At 44.2% G+C, this 16804-nt stretch overlaps 1 protein-coding gene and 1 long non-coding RNA gene across 7 annotated transcripts in view; one reads left to right on the top strand and one right to left on the bottom strand.

Annotated features, from left to right (window-relative positions):
- Positions 1 to 16804, top strand: part of CNTN5 (contactin 5) — a 3106629-nt gene that overhangs the window by 2387581 nt on the left and 702244 nt on the right. For all 6 annotated transcript variants that reach the window (XM_069639123.1, XM_069639125.1, XM_069639124.1 and 3 more), the window contains one exon: positions 15397 to 15572. In XM_069639123.1, coding sequence (XP_069495224.1) covers positions 15397 to 15572 — 176 coding nt within the window. The remainder of the gene's footprint in view (positions 1 to 15396; positions 15573 to 16804) is intronic.
- Positions 1 to 16804, bottom strand: part of LOC138527828 (uncharacterized) — a 389887-nt gene that overhangs the window by 286988 nt on the left and 86095 nt on the right. The window lies entirely within an intron of this gene.

Here is a 16804-nt window from a genome sequence, read left to right as displayed (position 1 = left end):
TCAGCGGGTCCTGTCCTTAATGTGTGGTCTGACCACACGTTAAGGACGGGACCCGCTGAGGGACCTCGTAGTAGGGCGGTCAGGGATTACCGGCACCGGTGCCCTTACCGGTGCCGGTAATCTCTTACCGCATAACGTGTAATGAGGCCCATTGTGTTCTCTTTTCTCTCTGTGTTTATATGTTTCTCTTTTTAACAACATACATTAACTATTACTGGACATGTGTACAGCTGTGCTTAATGTTCTTACATGCAGTGCATTATGTTTTTTATTCTGCCTAATTTGTACACCCACTTCATATTCCAAAGCAAAAAGCCAGTTGCCCTGTGTAATGGAAATAGAACCTCACTCCAGGTTCCACCATTTAAAGCCATTTACTCCCTTTCTGATAATGTCCAGTCATTGTTGTGCACCTATTAAACGTTCCTCTGTAGTGCTGTGTAGGCTTATCTCCTTCTTACAATTCTTACTAAGGTCTGTGGTGCACTTCAGAGTAGTCCCTGCAAGTTGCAAGATGCAGAGCAAGTGAGTTCCCACTGCTGTCACTGGCAGTTGGCATACACTACAAGTAACGGGATAAAGCCTAATGACTGTCTCACAATGCTCATTAGTGATTGGTTTGTGCTTGTGAGTCTTGACTAAAAGTCTGAAGTTAAAGTGCTAGAACTGTATCGCAATTGTCACTGATACTGGTATATGCCTAGGATAAGTCATTTTGGGATGTTGTGCTATTAATCTCTCACAGTAAACACTCTGATGTGGTATTTGCTTGTCCATCTTAATTAAAGGTTACACAATGTAACCTTTGCTGTGCTTACAATTATGTGATGTAAACAGTTGTGTGGGAAACTGACACAAACTCCCCTTACCCTGGTCTGGGCATTGTTCTTTGGTCTCAGAGGGTACTCCAGGACCCTTGATAAAAAAAGTGGTTTGGATTTGTGACCACAACTATCCTGGATAGTAGCAAACTTCTCTTCTGACAGTAACTTGGTAGTGTCTGCTGAACTGCTTTTTCCAAGCTCTGCACTTCAGGATTCCTTACTCTTCCTGATTGCCTCTCTCTACAACTCTGGGTTACCTCGGCATCTGATTTCCTGTGTTAAACCTGATGGGGACTATTGCAGTCCTCACATCGAACCCTTTTAATAGGATGTTCACCCACAAATCTTGCCTCTACCATTCAACGGGCGTTCCTTCTCTTGGCCCCAGATCTGCTCTGGTCAAGTTCCTTCACTTTTTGGTCAACACCATCTCTCAGCATTCTCTTATACTCATCAGGGTCTCATCAGCACTTACCCTCAACTTCAGCAGATGCTTGTCCTTTCGTGGCTTACACTGCTCATCGGCTTGTAAACTCGGCTCCCGCGGGTTCACGTCACCCAGCCAACGGTTTCTTCCTCAGGCTTTATCCTTGGCTTTCTTGGGAACCTTTGACCTGTCAGCATATTATTTATTTATTATGTATTTATTCGCATTTGTTTAGCGCACAGGCAGCCGATAGGGCATCGTGGCGCTTGTTACAGATATGAAAATGACTTGTTGTACATACATAGGAGTCATTACTTAGTTGCAAGAAAAGAGTACAGACATGAAAATGACTTGCTGTAAATATATTGAGGTCATTACTTAGTTGCCTGAGTGGAGTAGTAGCTCCTGGAGAGGAAGGGAAGAGAGGAGGAGGAGGGAGTAGATGACATGACGGGAGGGGAATTAGTTAAACAAGGTGGTTTTCAGCTTTTTTCGGAAAGCAGTGAGAGAGGTTTCAGCTCTGAGTGTGCTGGGTAGTGCGTTCCATAGTTTAGGGGCAATGTATGGGAAACTTATTCCACCTGCTCTAGCTTGTTTGATGCGTGGGACCCTAAGTTGGTTGGTGTGGCATTGCCTAGTTGGTCTGGTGGAGTGAGATCTGACTAGCGTATCAGAAAGTTAAGAGGGTGCAGCCAGGTTGATGCATTTGTGTGCAGTAGTAAGTATTTTGAATGTAATGCGCTCTTTGACAGGTAGCCAGTGTGCTGCCTTTCTAGCTTGTGCGATGTGGTCCCTTTTTGGTATATTGAGAGCTGCTCTTAGTGCATTATTCTGTGTTATTTGGAGTTTATTGAGATTGGAGTTGGAGGTGCCAGCCAGTAGCGCATTACAATAATCTAGTTTGGCTCCAATGGTGGCTCTGGCAATAGAGAGGCAATTATCTTTGGTTAGGAAGGGTTTGATGGCATTAACGAGCTTAGTGCTCAGGGCGGAGGCAGAAACGATGGAGTCGATTTGTTTGTCCATGGAAAGTGAGGCGTCAATCTGGACTCCTAGTGTTTTAACAGAAGGTAGGACTGGGATGGCACAATTGTCTATGCAGAAGTTGGTGTAAAGTGGGTCGAGGTTCTTGAGAGTGGATTTTTGGCCAAGGATGAGAATTTCGGTCTTATCTCCGTTTGTGGCCATCCATGCTTGGATGGTGGCGTATATATTCTGGAGGGTGGCTGCGTCCTGATGGTAGAGTCCTGTGAGCGGGAAGAGTATTTGGGTATCGTCTGCGTAGTTGGTGTATGAGATCCCAAGTGCGTCCAGTTTATCAAAGAGAGGTTTGGTAAAATGATTATAAAGGGTAGGAGCTGTGCATGAGCCCTGGGGGACTCCATACCTGATGGTGGTAGGCTCTGCATTAGCTATATTGGAGAAACTTTCATCACTCTTCCTTCGAGGAAGGAGGTGATCCAGTTTGTGGCTTGTTTGGAGAAATGTGCGGCCTGAGTGAGATGGTTCGTGAGGATGGCATGATCGACTAAATCAAATGCCGCCGAGAGGTCTAGGAGGAGCAGAAGGGCCGGCTTGCCTTTATCTAAAATTAGGGTAATTTGGTTCTTCAGATCTAATAAGGCAGTTTCAGTGCCATGACCTTTGCTGAATCCGGACTGCCTCTTGCCTAGGATGGAGTTGTTTTCCAGGTAGGACTGTATCTGCATGTGTACAGCTTTATCTAAGATTTTTAGAAGAAATGGAACCGTTGTAATGGGCCGGTAGTTGTTCGGTTGGGCAGGATCCAAGGTTGGTTTCTTTAGGAGCGGGCACACCCACGCCTCTTTAAGGCTGTCAGGGACTTTGCCCGTCTTGAATGAGGCGTTAATGAATACTATGATGATTACTGTGAGGGGTGCCGCACACTCTTTAATGATGTTGGGGGGGCATATATCGCCTTTGCATTGAGATGGTTTGAGCTGTTTGAGGATGTGGAGAGCATCTGATTCGGTGATTGGAGAAAAATTGAATTTGGAGGTGTGTTTGTTTTTAATGGTATTTGCGTGAAGGGTCTGTTGGGGGTGCAAAACCTTGGAGTGTTCAGCTATTTTATTTTTTGAAGAAGGTCTATTTTATTTAACATCGCTGATTGGATGCTATTGCACCAGGCTTCATCCTTGACACTCTCATCTGTACCGATTGGGGGGACGGTGAGCTCTTTAAAAATGGTGAAAAGCTCTTTTGAGTGAGAGCTGGCTTCCATGATACGTTTATTGTATGTTTCTGACTTTGTCTTAAATATGGCACTTTTGTATTTTTTAGAGATACAAAGAAAGTCTGCTTTAGTGGCATCACAGGGACTGGCCTGTCATGTTTTGAGGGCTTGGCGCTTGCTTTGGCGTAGGTTTAATAAGTCCTCCGTGAACCATGAGTTGGAGTGGAACGATTTTTTTTCTTTTTGGTTTTCAAGAGGGGCTGCGGTGTTGATGGCATGGGTGAGGGTGTCTTTGAGGATCTCTGCTAGAATGTTGGGGTCGGAGGAGAAAGGAGGTGCTAGGCAAGGGTTGTTGAGAAAGGGACGTATATTGTCTGCTGTGAGTTTTTTGGCACTTCTGGCTAGCTTAGCCGGTGCAGGTATAAGTGGTTTGGAGTATGAGGAAATGGGAATGCAGAATTGAAGGCAGTTGTGATCAGACCATGGGAGGGCTGTGTTGGAGTTGAGGGTGGAGCCACAGTTGTGCTCTACCACCCAATCTAGGATACGGCCTTTATTATGGGTCGGTGCAGTAACTATCTGTGTGAATCCTAGATCTGTGAGCTTTCTTGCTAGAGTGATAGCTGCTGTGTCAAGTTTATCATTGTATCCAAGGTTTAGGTCTCCTAGAAGCAGTGTTTTAGAGGTTTGTTTGATGTTTTTTCCAAGGAGATGGTTGACTATGCCTGTGAAGTTATTGACAGGGCCTGGGGGTCTATATATGACGTGAATGTTTACTGTATCTTTAGGGGAGAGGGTGAGTTTGGCTGAGAGGATGTCAGTGGTGTCTTCCCAAGTGGTGGGAGTCTGTCTTAAGGCTAGAGAGTCTTTGAAAATTAGTGCGACCCAACCTCCCGTTTTAGCTAATCTGTCCTGTTTTAAGATTGAATAACCTGGCGGTACCGCTAGGCTGATGATAGGGCCAGAGGCAGAGTGCAACCATGTTTCTGTTATGGCTAGCAAATCTAAGTCTTGGCTGGTAATAATATCATTGACTTCTAAGGAGTGGGCGTTGAGTGAGCGAACATTCAGTAGTGCACATTTAGGTTTTGGAGCTTTTTAGATTGAGGTGGCTTGAGGTCGGTAGTTGGAATGAGCTTTTTGGTAGTGTTAGTGGGTTTATTGAACATGTGTAGTCTGGGCGGCGCGAGTGTCGGAGCCATGTTTGGGTGCTTGTGGGTAGTGTTGTATGATGTGCGGCAGGTCTTAGCTTGAGTGCGTGAACCTAGGCGTGAGTTCCTAAGTGTTACCTGCATGGGTGAGGAGAGGAATGCTAGAGGGAGTGTGCGTGTTCTGAGTCTATGCTGCCTGAGTTTGATCTCAGGCATTTTGGGAAGAGTAGCGTGTGTGGTGGAGTGCCTTAGTTCCATGTTATGGCTGTGGGGTTGCCTTGTGGGCATGAAGTAGGCAATACTACTACTAAATAAGATGTAGACTAAGCCTATGAAGGTGTATAGTGTGTGGGCGGTGTACATATTTAGATAGGACGGTGAGAGCTGGGCTGCTATATGGGTTAGACAATGCAATGGCACAGTGGTCCCAAGGCGACTATAAGGCACAACACAATGGCACAGTGGTCTCTGTGTGACCATAAGGCGCAACACAATGGCACAGTGGTCTCTATGCGACCATAAGGCACAACACAAGGGCACAGTGGTCTCTAGGCGACCATAAGGCACAACACAATGGCACAGTGGTCTCTATGCGACCATAAGGCACAACACAATGGCATACATTGTTCATCATTCATCTCCTTGACTCAGAAGGCATTGTTCTCCCAGTAGACCATACTGCTCATTAACATTTGTGTTTGATTCTTCCATGGGCCGCCTACTGATGCAGATACCGTACTTTCATACGAACCTTTGGCCCATTGATCCCATAACCTCACCATATATATGGTGAACAGACTTAGACAATTCCCTTTTAACTGTCAAGCAAAACAGCTCCCAACACAATCCAAACATAGCAGCTAAGTATATGGTATCTTGGTGTGTTGGTGTTTTTAACCACTCTCCCTTCATTGAAGCAGGATATCCTTCTCCTGCATTTAGCATTGATTTGTGTCAGGGCCAGACGAAAAATTAAAGAAATCAGTATCAATAGTAGGTGAGAAAATGTAATTGGGCAATACGAGATAGTGATCTGTATCGAAGTGGTGAGCATGTCTACTCCCTGAAAAGTAAATCCAGTTGGGTTTTCAGAATGACCCTTACATGTATTTACAACTTAAGGGATCCAAAAAAAATCAAAATAATGTTCTCAGAAAGAAAAAAATGTCAAGTGGAGAAGCTGGGATCAGAAGCTAAGGATTGATGTTGCGAGGTCAATATCCCATGAAGATCTGTCCCCTTGTGATCTAATTCACTGATCAAAAAGAAATTCACCTCCACCACACTCACACTCTGACACAACGGCTTGCCTGAAGTGTAAGACTAACAGCTCATGCTGCTTTTAGGAGCTCTTTGTATGGCTGCCCCCCATGTACGGACGCACCTGATTGCATATGGACTTGATTCTGTTGGAATTATTATTTTCTTGGACCTTTTCTAGCAAGGCTCACTTATTTGTTGAAAATGATGCCCCTGTGCACTAATGGTTCTGCAAAGCAACACAGGCATAGCATCTGTCTATTTCTAAAAATAATCCCTTTCTCCAGTTGCGTGATCTCACCTTCACAGGATTTAAGAGTCCAGAGGCCTTGCATGTGACCTTACATTTCTGTATCCACAGAGAAGTTGCTTCTCGGAATCACAACCTATTCAGTGTCGTGAAAGAAATATGGATGTGGGTTTTCCGAAAGAAAGCCTGCTCCTTATTGCCACATCCCAGCACAGCATCTGATCCCGGAACTCAGCCGCACAAGTCACTCTCGTGCTGTGATTGCTTATCCAGAGAAGGCCGCCATCGCCGGGACCAGTCTGGCCTCGAGGTCAGGCTTCCGTTTACTTGTTGATGCATTGCCGTGGCCCGGAGTGCAAGGTCCCTGGATCGTGGCGTCTGTACTAATCTGCCAAGACATGTCTCGCTAACTCCCAAGGAGCACACATCTGTCTAAACAACACAGTCCCAAGTCAGCTACCCTGTGGGGATAACGTTAAATGTAAAGTTGTTTAATGTTGGTGTGGTGGCCCCCTACCTAGGGCAATGCTTCAGCAGCTATGATCGGAAAATATTGTCATTGTACTTGGGGCTCCATGGGATCTTAACAATGGTAGAATCTTATGCCTCCCAGGACCATCATTAGCAGTATTTCATGAACCGGCACATTCTGCTACAACACCACAGCCGGTCTCATCCTTACCAGTGAGAACCAAATCAAGTGGCAGGTGTTTTTTTTTTTTTTTTAAAGAGAAAAGAGAGAACAAACGAAATACATTATGTTTCATCCAAATAGATCTATAGACGTGACACAGAAAATGCATTAAAGAGGATGTTTACCATGCAATATGTGTGGTAAATCCTTTCTGTAATTCTGTTATTGTCTTTGCCATGATATTTTATATATATATATAATGTCTTTACGCTAGCGCAAGGCATAGTTAAGGTTAAGATGAAGTCTCTATGGAGTTTCAGAAGATAACATGTCTGAACAACTTTCAAACCCTTGCATGAATACACCTGGAAATATATGTCAGTAATATTTCCAGGCAGCTGCCTTTCCATTGCAAAATGTCAGAATTTTACATTAATGGCTTCAATACAGGTTTACTTTGATTCGGTTTTGAAAAGCTTTTAACATGTGTTTTCTCACTGGAAATAGAAAATGTGCCCAAATATAAAAAAATTGGCCAGTTGCCTCCTACGACACATGTTCCAACATATCATGTGCCGCCCACATGCCACTTACCAGCATGGAGGCTGTATTCCCGCTGGCGGTGGTCGGCATGGTAGACGCAGAGGACAGGCCGATGGAAGTGGCTGTGGCCACCCCGAAATTGGGGACTGGGCACATCAACCATGAAGAGTGCATCCATCTTGTCAGCACTGCATGTGCATGGAGGATTGTCTCCCCATGGAAGGAAGTGCGTTCCCCGTATACTTGCCATAGGGATGCTCCAAACCCGTACTGGTGCAGGCAGCATCTTTAAAACTCTGGGACAAAAGCTTGGAGCGTCATATCGCTCCCAGGTATATGTTACTTTCCCTGGTTTATTCCTGTGCCAGTACTGTCTCGTGTTCTTTCCTAGTACATCTTGTGTCTTTCCAGTCCTGACTTGCTGCCTCCTTGGTTTTCCCTTATCCATCTTATGCCTCGCAAGTCCTGACCTGATTTGCCTGCCTCCTAGTCTTTCCCTTGAACATCTTGTGTTTTGCCATTCCTGACCTGCCTGACTCCTAGTTTTTCCCCCTGCTCATCTTGTGCCCTACCCATCCTGACATGCCTGCCTCTTTCTTCCTGACTTTTCCCTTGTTCATCTTGTGTCTCGCCATCCCAGAGCTGCATGCCGGTTCCCTGCATGTCCTGTGCGCTTGTGTCTTGCCCATGCCTGCCAGCTCTTTTCTGCCTGCTTCCGTTTTCCATCCTCATCTGATCCGGATTCCTTAGTACAAAAGCATGTGTTCTTGGATATCAGCATTGTCATTTCAGATCTTCTTGAAAACTCTGGGCTTCCCTGTCATTGTTTTCTCTGTCTCTTCACCGTATACATCAGGGAAGCCTCAGGCATGTTGTAGTGAGACGATTCCCCCTTAGTTTTCACCATTTATTATGAGGGCGATCTGGGATTGTTGTCTTGCAGTCACCTTTTTCTACAGGCACCTTCTAGCTCAGAGTAGGTTTGTGGGACATCAAACTGGAATCTACTCATCCATTATCATGTATGAAACAAAGGCAAAACTCCAGATTTGACACTACATAACAAGTTCCTATGAAGCACATTACTATAACACATACCCCTACAACACACACTCATGCCACACATGCTCCTACAACACGCTCCCCTATGACACCCTTTAACTACCCACTTCTACACACGCTCTTATTTGAAATGCTCCTACAACAAGTGTGCCTTTGACATGTGCACCTACAACACACGCTCCTGCAACTAGTGCTCCTGTGACAGGTGCTCCTACAATACATGCTCCTACAACAAACCCTCTTATCACACACTCCTATGACACATGCTCTTACAACAAGCTGTTAGTACACAAGTTCCTATGACACACGCCCCTACAACACATTCTACGATATGTGCTCCAATGGCATGCACATCTATAAAACCCTCTTACACACACTCCTACAACATGGCCATACGACACACAGTCCTATGACACACACTCCTACAACCCATACTCCTACTACACACGCTCTCACAAGACATGCTTCTAGGACATGTGCACCTATGACAAACGTTCCTACAACAAGTGATCCGGTGAGATGTGCTTCTACCCAACACACATACACATACCCTATTACCACACACGCCTACGGCACATGCTCCTCTGACACATACACTCTTACAACACACAATCTTCTGACAAGCTCTTAGTAGCTTCTAGGACCCACACTCCTGGGACATATGCTACAACATGTGCTCCTATGACACGCGCTAATACGACATCCTCTAACCACACATTTGTATGACATATGCTCCTACTGTACATTGTCCGATAACTTACTGTTACACACACAGTCCCACAACAAGTGCTGCTATGACATGCACTCCAATGACACTCACTCCTGTGACGCGTACTACTATGACACATGCTTGTACGACACATGCCTTTAGTAAATATGCTCTACATATAGTTGTACATCATTCATATCTAAAATGTAAACAGATATGCAAAGTATGTACCTTGCATATGCTCAGAATACAGCTCCTATACAATATGTGCGTGAACATGAAGAGTATGTACATTACACACACACTCAGAATGAATGTATAGCATGTATACAAAATGTACACAGATATAGAGAAGTATGTACATTACAAATAAAAACAATGACGCAACCGTAAAAAAAAGTTTTTTTGGGGGGGAAAAGAAATTTCTAAATAGTTTAGGTTAATCCTACAAAAACATAACGTTTACAAACATATGAAAAGATCAAATGTATGTAACAACTTGTCTTTGATGTCCTGAGTGTAAGGGCCTGATCATGACTTTGGCGGTAACACCAGCGGTATTACCACCAGGGATTAGCCCTACCGCCGAACTCCCCGGCGCTGATAGCGCCGGATCACGAGTTCGGCGGTAATGTTAATCCCCATTCCCCATTGAGCCCATTCGGGAATGCCCCATTCCCCATTGGGCTCAATGGGGAATTTTCACACTCTTACGCCGGCGTATTTACTGCCGGCGGTAATAGCACAAATTTTCGGTGGATTTTCCCCCAGCTCAGAGCTGGGGCGAAATCCGCCGAAGTCCTGATTTGGCGGACCCTTAAATCCGGCGGTCATAGCGTGAACGCCGGATTTAAGGGTTACCGCCAAAGTCGTGCTGAGGCCCCAAGTCTTAGCAGTGAACAGTGGTGGTGTGAGTTATCGTTGCTTAGCTACCATAAGTTGTGCATTTCTGGAGTTTTTTTTTTATTTTACTTGTAACCATAACGTCCCTTGAACAATGTTTTTTTCACTGAATATCATAGGTTTTTATTAGTGCAACTTAACCATAATGTCCCTTTAACAAAGATTTTCTGTGAATTTCATAGGTCTTTATGAGTGAAAATGTTTCTTGATATTACATAACTGTATATTATTAACAATTCCTCTTTTAACATAGATGAAAGAACTGTAAACCTCCTTTAACAAGCATATTTTTTGCAACACATATTGGTGTCTGTCGTTATCAGCAGCGCATGCTGGGGATGCAAGTCATTGTTGGATTGCCAAGGGCATGAGGCTTAACCATGACTCCGACCCCACCAAACCACAACCGTTATCCACTGTATCAAGCCTGCATCCTAGTTCAGTGTCCACTATATCCTCATAATGTGACCAGTGTCCAGTGCTCATGGCTTGCAAGCATGGTCAGTCTCCACAATCCATGAGGCATGGGCTTTGGCTATGCCGCATTCTCCAATAGGCAAATCGGAGTAGACAGTTGTCCTTGCTGAGGGCCAGGCCCGCTGCCCAGGCCGCAAAGTTATATCGCAATTTTTTGTACTTCCATTTGACACTTTGCAAAAATATAACACAAGACAGATTTGCAAAAGCATGCTTTCAGGTCCTTGCTGATGCTCCTCATGCAGGTTTGTTGTAATCCAATACAGCACTTCAGGCTGTAGCAGGAAAGCAGAATATGTTATCCCATTCAAACCTAGGACTTGGCCATGTTGCATGCCCTCAATAAGTAAATCAGAGTACACGTGTGTCCTTGCTCAGGGCCAGAGCCAGGCCCATTGCCCAGGCACCAAAGTTATATCACAATGTTTTTATACTTACATTTTGACACTTTATAAAAAATAAAACAGTACAAATTTGCAAAACCATGGTTTGAGGTCCTTGATGTCCAGCACTTCGGGCTGTAGCCAGGACCCGAATATTTTTTCCCATTCAAACCTATCCCGATTTTGAATTTTGCTTTACCACATAGCCGGTCCCTGGTGGCCACGCCCACTTTAGCCCCTTTGCCGGTCACTTATGGTCATGGACAGTGGCCAGATTATCCGGGTCATACTGGCCATGGCCACAGGCTATATCTCAGTCACCAAAGATAAATCATTATTTTTGTATCTACATTATGACACTGTTCAAAAAATAAAACACAGATTTGCAAAACCAAGCTTTAGGGTCCTTGCCAATGCTCCTTGCATGAGTTTACTGCAAATCTGCCCATGATTTATTTTTCAAAAGGTTTCAAAACATATGTACAAAAATATTTTGTATAATTTAGCCCCCACTTCACAAAATCCATTCAGACTTTGCACAAATATTCAAGGTTGTGTTCATAATCTTTCTGAAAACGTTTGTGCAGATTTGTCAAACGGCACCAAATGCAAAAGCCTTTCAAATATTTTGGGGCGAATCATCTAATTTTGCCTCCCTTTGGACAGGGAGCACCAAACTTTGGTGACACATTCAGGGTCAAATCTAACATTATATTGCAATATTTCATGCAGTTTCATTGAGTTGCGCCAAAGTTATAAGCTATCCAAAAACTGCTTTTCACCGACCCTGTAATGCAGAAATATGCATGGATGTCCTCAAACGTTTGTCAAGTTCATGCACATCCCAGCAATGTTCCCGAACATCTGAGATGTTTGCAGACTTTGTAGGAGAAAAACTGCTGATTTTGGGCTTTTCATGGCCATATCCCATCCCATCCTCATCACCCTTCACCTCCCCAGAGATCATTTAATTTGTTTCACAAGCGCAATGGTGTGTTTTTTAATATGATTTTACTATGATGTCCACTTACTATGGGCACTGATCAGGAATCCAGCATGGCGCCCTTTTGTCGGACCTCATGTTTTTAATTGACCAATCAGCGGGTGTGTATGATGTCTGCAAATGTCATGCAGCTCTCTTATTGGTCCAGGGGGTGTCAGCGCACTCCAAATAAGGAAATGAGTCTGCGGACCGGATCCAGACATTACCAATGTGTATTGTCTACTTTTTGGCAATTGATTTGCAAACTACTGGATGGATTTATACCAGATTTGCAAAAGCACACTTTCGGGACCAAGCAGCCGCTCCTCATGCAAGTGTGGTGCAAATCCGTCCAGCTGTTTGGGCTGTAGGCGTGAGCACATTTTGTTTCCATCGTGTCAATGAGGATTTCAAAAATGTTGGAACCCTCCTATAACTTTGTTCCCCCTTGACAAAACCACACCAAACTTCACAGAATCATTCCAAGCGGGCCATATTATTGTTTTCCAAAGTTTGATGAGGATTCCTGCAGGGGTGGTCAAAGTTATAAGCTGCCCAAAAAAGTGATCTTTCTATAAATTGAGCAACTTAACCATAACTACAGGGCCGCTACCTCAGGCCCTGTAAGTAAAATGTTCAATGTATTGTGATGGCATTTTTAGTGCTTTTATAATTCATATTACCAACCCAGCAGGCACCTCGAGCAGGCACCTCAACCAATCAGTTTGCTCACAACATGTCATTTACCTAGCAGAATAAGGCCCTCTTCTGAGCAAGCAGATAGCTGCTTATGGATGCCCCCTGCTACATGCCCACTCCTCTCAGTACCTGTGCCTTAACAAACTCTTCGTCACATATCTGTTTCCCAGAGCTGGTACCACACCTTCCTCACCATTGCCTTCTCTTCTTCTGTGTTTGGCTGCTGCCATTCAAATGGAAGAGTGGCTATGGGTGGAGCCCTGCCAGACATGTCCATGATGGCATCTTAATTCTAGTCACAATTGTAGAGCTTGCTGCCACTCGATGATGTTCTGGGATGCCCACAAATAAGAAGAGCATTCTTCAGGTCAGCGTAGGGATTTTTCCTGTTTATATGCATTGGGGGCTTGGTCCAGGATACTGGTAGAAAAAATATATTGTCCTTGCAATATCAGCACGCAGGACAGCCCTGTTCATTTGCTAATCATGTTGCCCATGAACTGGAGTGGTGCACTCCCTGTTCTTAAAACTGCTTCAAGTGCTGTACCCTATATTTCTGCATAGAAAAGTGTTTGGAAACACTTGCTGATAACTCTTGTGGAGCCTTGAATACAGTATGCAAGATATATAAGACACTGGCTCAGAAGATATAGAAAAATCATAGAAAAAATATCTTTTTGACCAAATTAGATCCTCCCAGAACTGAGATGGCAATGAATCTCCAGCACTCACCTTCCCCAACTGTATGCAGATAACTGCATATCCTAGCCATATTATCTGAAGGTTCAGTACCCATTTAAATAGCCTGTCATATAGCACAGTTAGCAGACTACTTGTTCTGACATCTGTGCATAGTCTGCTGATGCAGGTTCAAATCCTGGCAGGATCAACTCATCCTGCTGAGGTTGATGAATTGAGTACTAAAATGTGGGATAATAATATCTAGGCCCTCATTACAACTCAGGCGTTAAGGGTTTAACGGTGCCATCGGCGCTGTTAACCCTTAACGCCTGATTACAAGTGTCCCTTTGCTGGTTGGTGTTTAACGCCTGCTAAAAGCAGGCGTTAAAAATCCAACCCGCAAACGGACTTTGGAGCTAATTACGGCACCGTAATTTACGGTGCCGTAATTAGCACCTTCCCCATTCCCATTATGCCCTATGGGGGCAAAAATGGGAACGGGGAAGGGCAAATGGTGAATGGGGAATTACCGCCCCACTCACCTTGGAATGGGGCGGTAATTCCGCCATCCACCATGGCGGAATCGTAACCTTAGCAGCATGGACCATGGTGCTAATAGCACCATGGTCCTCCGCCAAGGTTGTAATGAGGGCCCTACTCTTGTTTCAGCGCTTAGATACCTGAGGGTTTGTGGCTCTATATAAAACTAGAGATTATTATATGTAAGTAAAATGCATAATAACAGCCTCCTTTTATCTGGGTAGATAAGGAAGGCAGATTCCACTTGTTAAATGTTAGGCATGTACCTTGAAACCTTCCCCAAAATGGCAAAATCTGCCAGCCTCAGGATGGAATCCACAGGATTAGATGATCATTCAAATATATCATCTTCATAGAGGAAAAACGCCAACCTCGTCAAACCCAGGAAACGGAAAGGTTTGAGGTAAAAAGCAAACAATTGTAATGACATGGCAAAGCTCTGCTTCAGTCCCTGTGTTACTCGGAATCATTGATATTGTTTGTCAGTAGGTACACAGAGGCTTGCAGGTGAGTATACAAACATTGACTCACATTAACTAACGTCGCTGCAAACACACGGTGAGCATTGTTGACCCGAGGAACCTCCAGCCTTACCTGTTAAAAAATGGTTCTATGACCGCAACATTTTAGAATTGGAGACCTGTCTGTGCAACAAGATCGATTCCAAGCGCATGAAAGTTTTGTGCGAGCAACCGTATACTATTCAGGCGTAAAGCCATGTTGGTAACGCTATATAACAGACATACAGACTGATCAAACAGTTAGCTATGCTTTTAACAGATATTGGCCCTCATTACGACCCTGGCGGATTTTTTCCGCCATCGGCGGACTTTTCCGCCATGGCGTAAAGTCCGTTTACGCCATGGCGGATGGCGGACTTACCGCCCCATTCCGAGGTCGGCGGGGCGGTAAGTCCCCATTGACCCATTTACCCTTCCCCATTCCCATTTCGGCCCCATAGGGCTCAATGGGAGTGGGGAAGGCGTTAATTACGCCACCGTACATTACGGTGGCGTAATTAACACCAAGGTCCCATAGCGCCATGGATTTTTACGCCCGCAAAAAGCGGGCGGAAAAGTGACCATGGCGCTATGGGAACTCGTAGTTGGCGGTAAGGGGTCGGCGCAGCTAACGCTGGCGCAAACCCCTTACCGCCAGGGTCGTAATGAGGGCCATTGTATTATTTACATTGATCAAAAGAAATGGCACAATACAAAGGAGTGCTACGAGCATCTTCCGCTTTCTTTGAAAACCCAGCTATGTTGGTTTTCCGCCAGGAGGTAGCAGCAGACCCAGACTCCCTCCCTCCAAAAGGCAGATGTGTCAGCAGTGGGAGCAGAATAGCACCAAACTACAAATAAACTTTGAGAGGAAGACATGTTGTCTGCTTGTCCTGCCCCTCTGTTAAGAGTAAGCAATGCTGCACACTTCCTCAGACGTAATAGCTCCTTCGAGTTTGTCTTGCTCACTGCTAGAAGCAGACTGGAAGATATCCACAAACAGATCCCTCAATTAAATATTTCATACACAATAACAGTGTGAATAGTTGTTTTTGCGTAATTAATGTTGAAACCCTTTGATCTTTTGGTGTATCAACATAGTGAAAATGGATATTGCTATATATATTAGAACTAAACTGTGAATTCTAATATCTTTCGTTTCTCCATTTGCAAGAACCAACAAGGCTCGAACTCACACCAAAAAGGACCGAACTGACTGTGGGAGAGAGCGTGGTGCTGAGCTGCAAAGCAATTCACGATGCCATCCTAGACGTCACATTCCACTGGACTTTGAACGGACAGCCCGTTGACTTTGAAAAAGAGGGAGGACATTTTGAGAGCATTCGCGCAGTAAGTGAGAATTGTTAGGAAAATGACCTGTCTGAAGAAATACAGATAGATGAATTGAACATTCAAACATGTTAAACATAATGTATGTGAAAGCACGTGTTGAATGCAAAGAAAGCAAAAAAAAAAAAAAAAAAAAAAAAATTAAAGCTGTTCTAGCAACTAGGTCAACCCATAACTTTATTTTTTCAATACATTAAAAAAAATGGCACGGTATGAAATCCACAGAGAACCTTTATTTCGGTTCATAGACTTGATTGAAGATTTGGCACTTATGAATGTCCATAGCCACACTGCTAATGTCTAACTACCCTCCCTACTGGCATTTATTTTTTGGGGGAACTTTCACTTGTACTAAGTTTTTTGCAAATGATGTAAAAAAAATATTTGTCAAACTGTGGTGGAGGATCACGCGTTCTGAAACAGTCATTATCTGCTCATCTTATGGGCGAATTTTAGGTTTGTCGGCGCTGCAGATGCCGATTGGATTGGTTGTTGCAAGACAGGCACACGCTGAGGAACATTGCATGTTGGTACCTTATGAATGGCGCGGCATGGCAATCATTTGTACTTTTTCGGCAAGTCTCCGACCATGGTCCCCTTTATATTAGTTTTAGCCCTGCTTGCCTATTCTATATAATGTATTGACTTCTGGCTCATCGCAATGTCCACATTATACCCTTTTAGCGCATCATTTCCAAGGCCGTTATTGTTGTCTTTATTGCATAGGATGTCTTTTTGCTCGTGCTTTTGTTGCAGTCTGGTAAACAAGTATGCTTTAAGGATTGGGTGTTTCAGTCTTCTCTTAAGTCACTGATTTACACAACCCAAGTGTGCACTGTCTCTCAGCCTAGCCATTCTCTCCTCCCATGGACGTTCAGTTATGTCTTTAGTTGGCAGAGTGCTTCTGAGGCTGAGAAAAGACTTACATTGTGCAGCCGAAGAGAATATTCTACTCACTGGGCCTGATTTTAAAAAAAGACACTATTTTTTCAATGGGAAAACACTTGGAAAACCTTTTGTAAATCAGACTCACTGAAAAGGCTAGATGTTCCTTTGACGTATACTGTCGGCCTTTACATAGAAATCCCCACATTGACATTGTCGCCAGACGCCATTCCAACTCAGTAGGAAGGACTAATAGCACTGCTCTATAGATTCTGACACCAGAGGGAGGTATCAAGACACAGTGAACGCAAAGGGCACTAAGAATATCTGCATTTGAAAGCACAGAT

The sequence above is a fragment of the Ambystoma mexicanum genome, chromosome 7q, assembly GCF_040938575.1.
Source record: "Ambystoma mexicanum isolate Mex_15411 chromosome 7q, UKY_AmexF1_1, whole genome shotgun sequence".
Taxonomy (NCBI): domain Eukaryota; kingdom Metazoa; phylum Chordata; class Amphibia; order Caudata; family Ambystomatidae; genus Ambystoma; species Ambystoma mexicanum.
The sequence above is the reverse complement of the archived record's forward strand: the minus strand, read 5'-3'. Positions and strand labels throughout refer to the sequence as shown.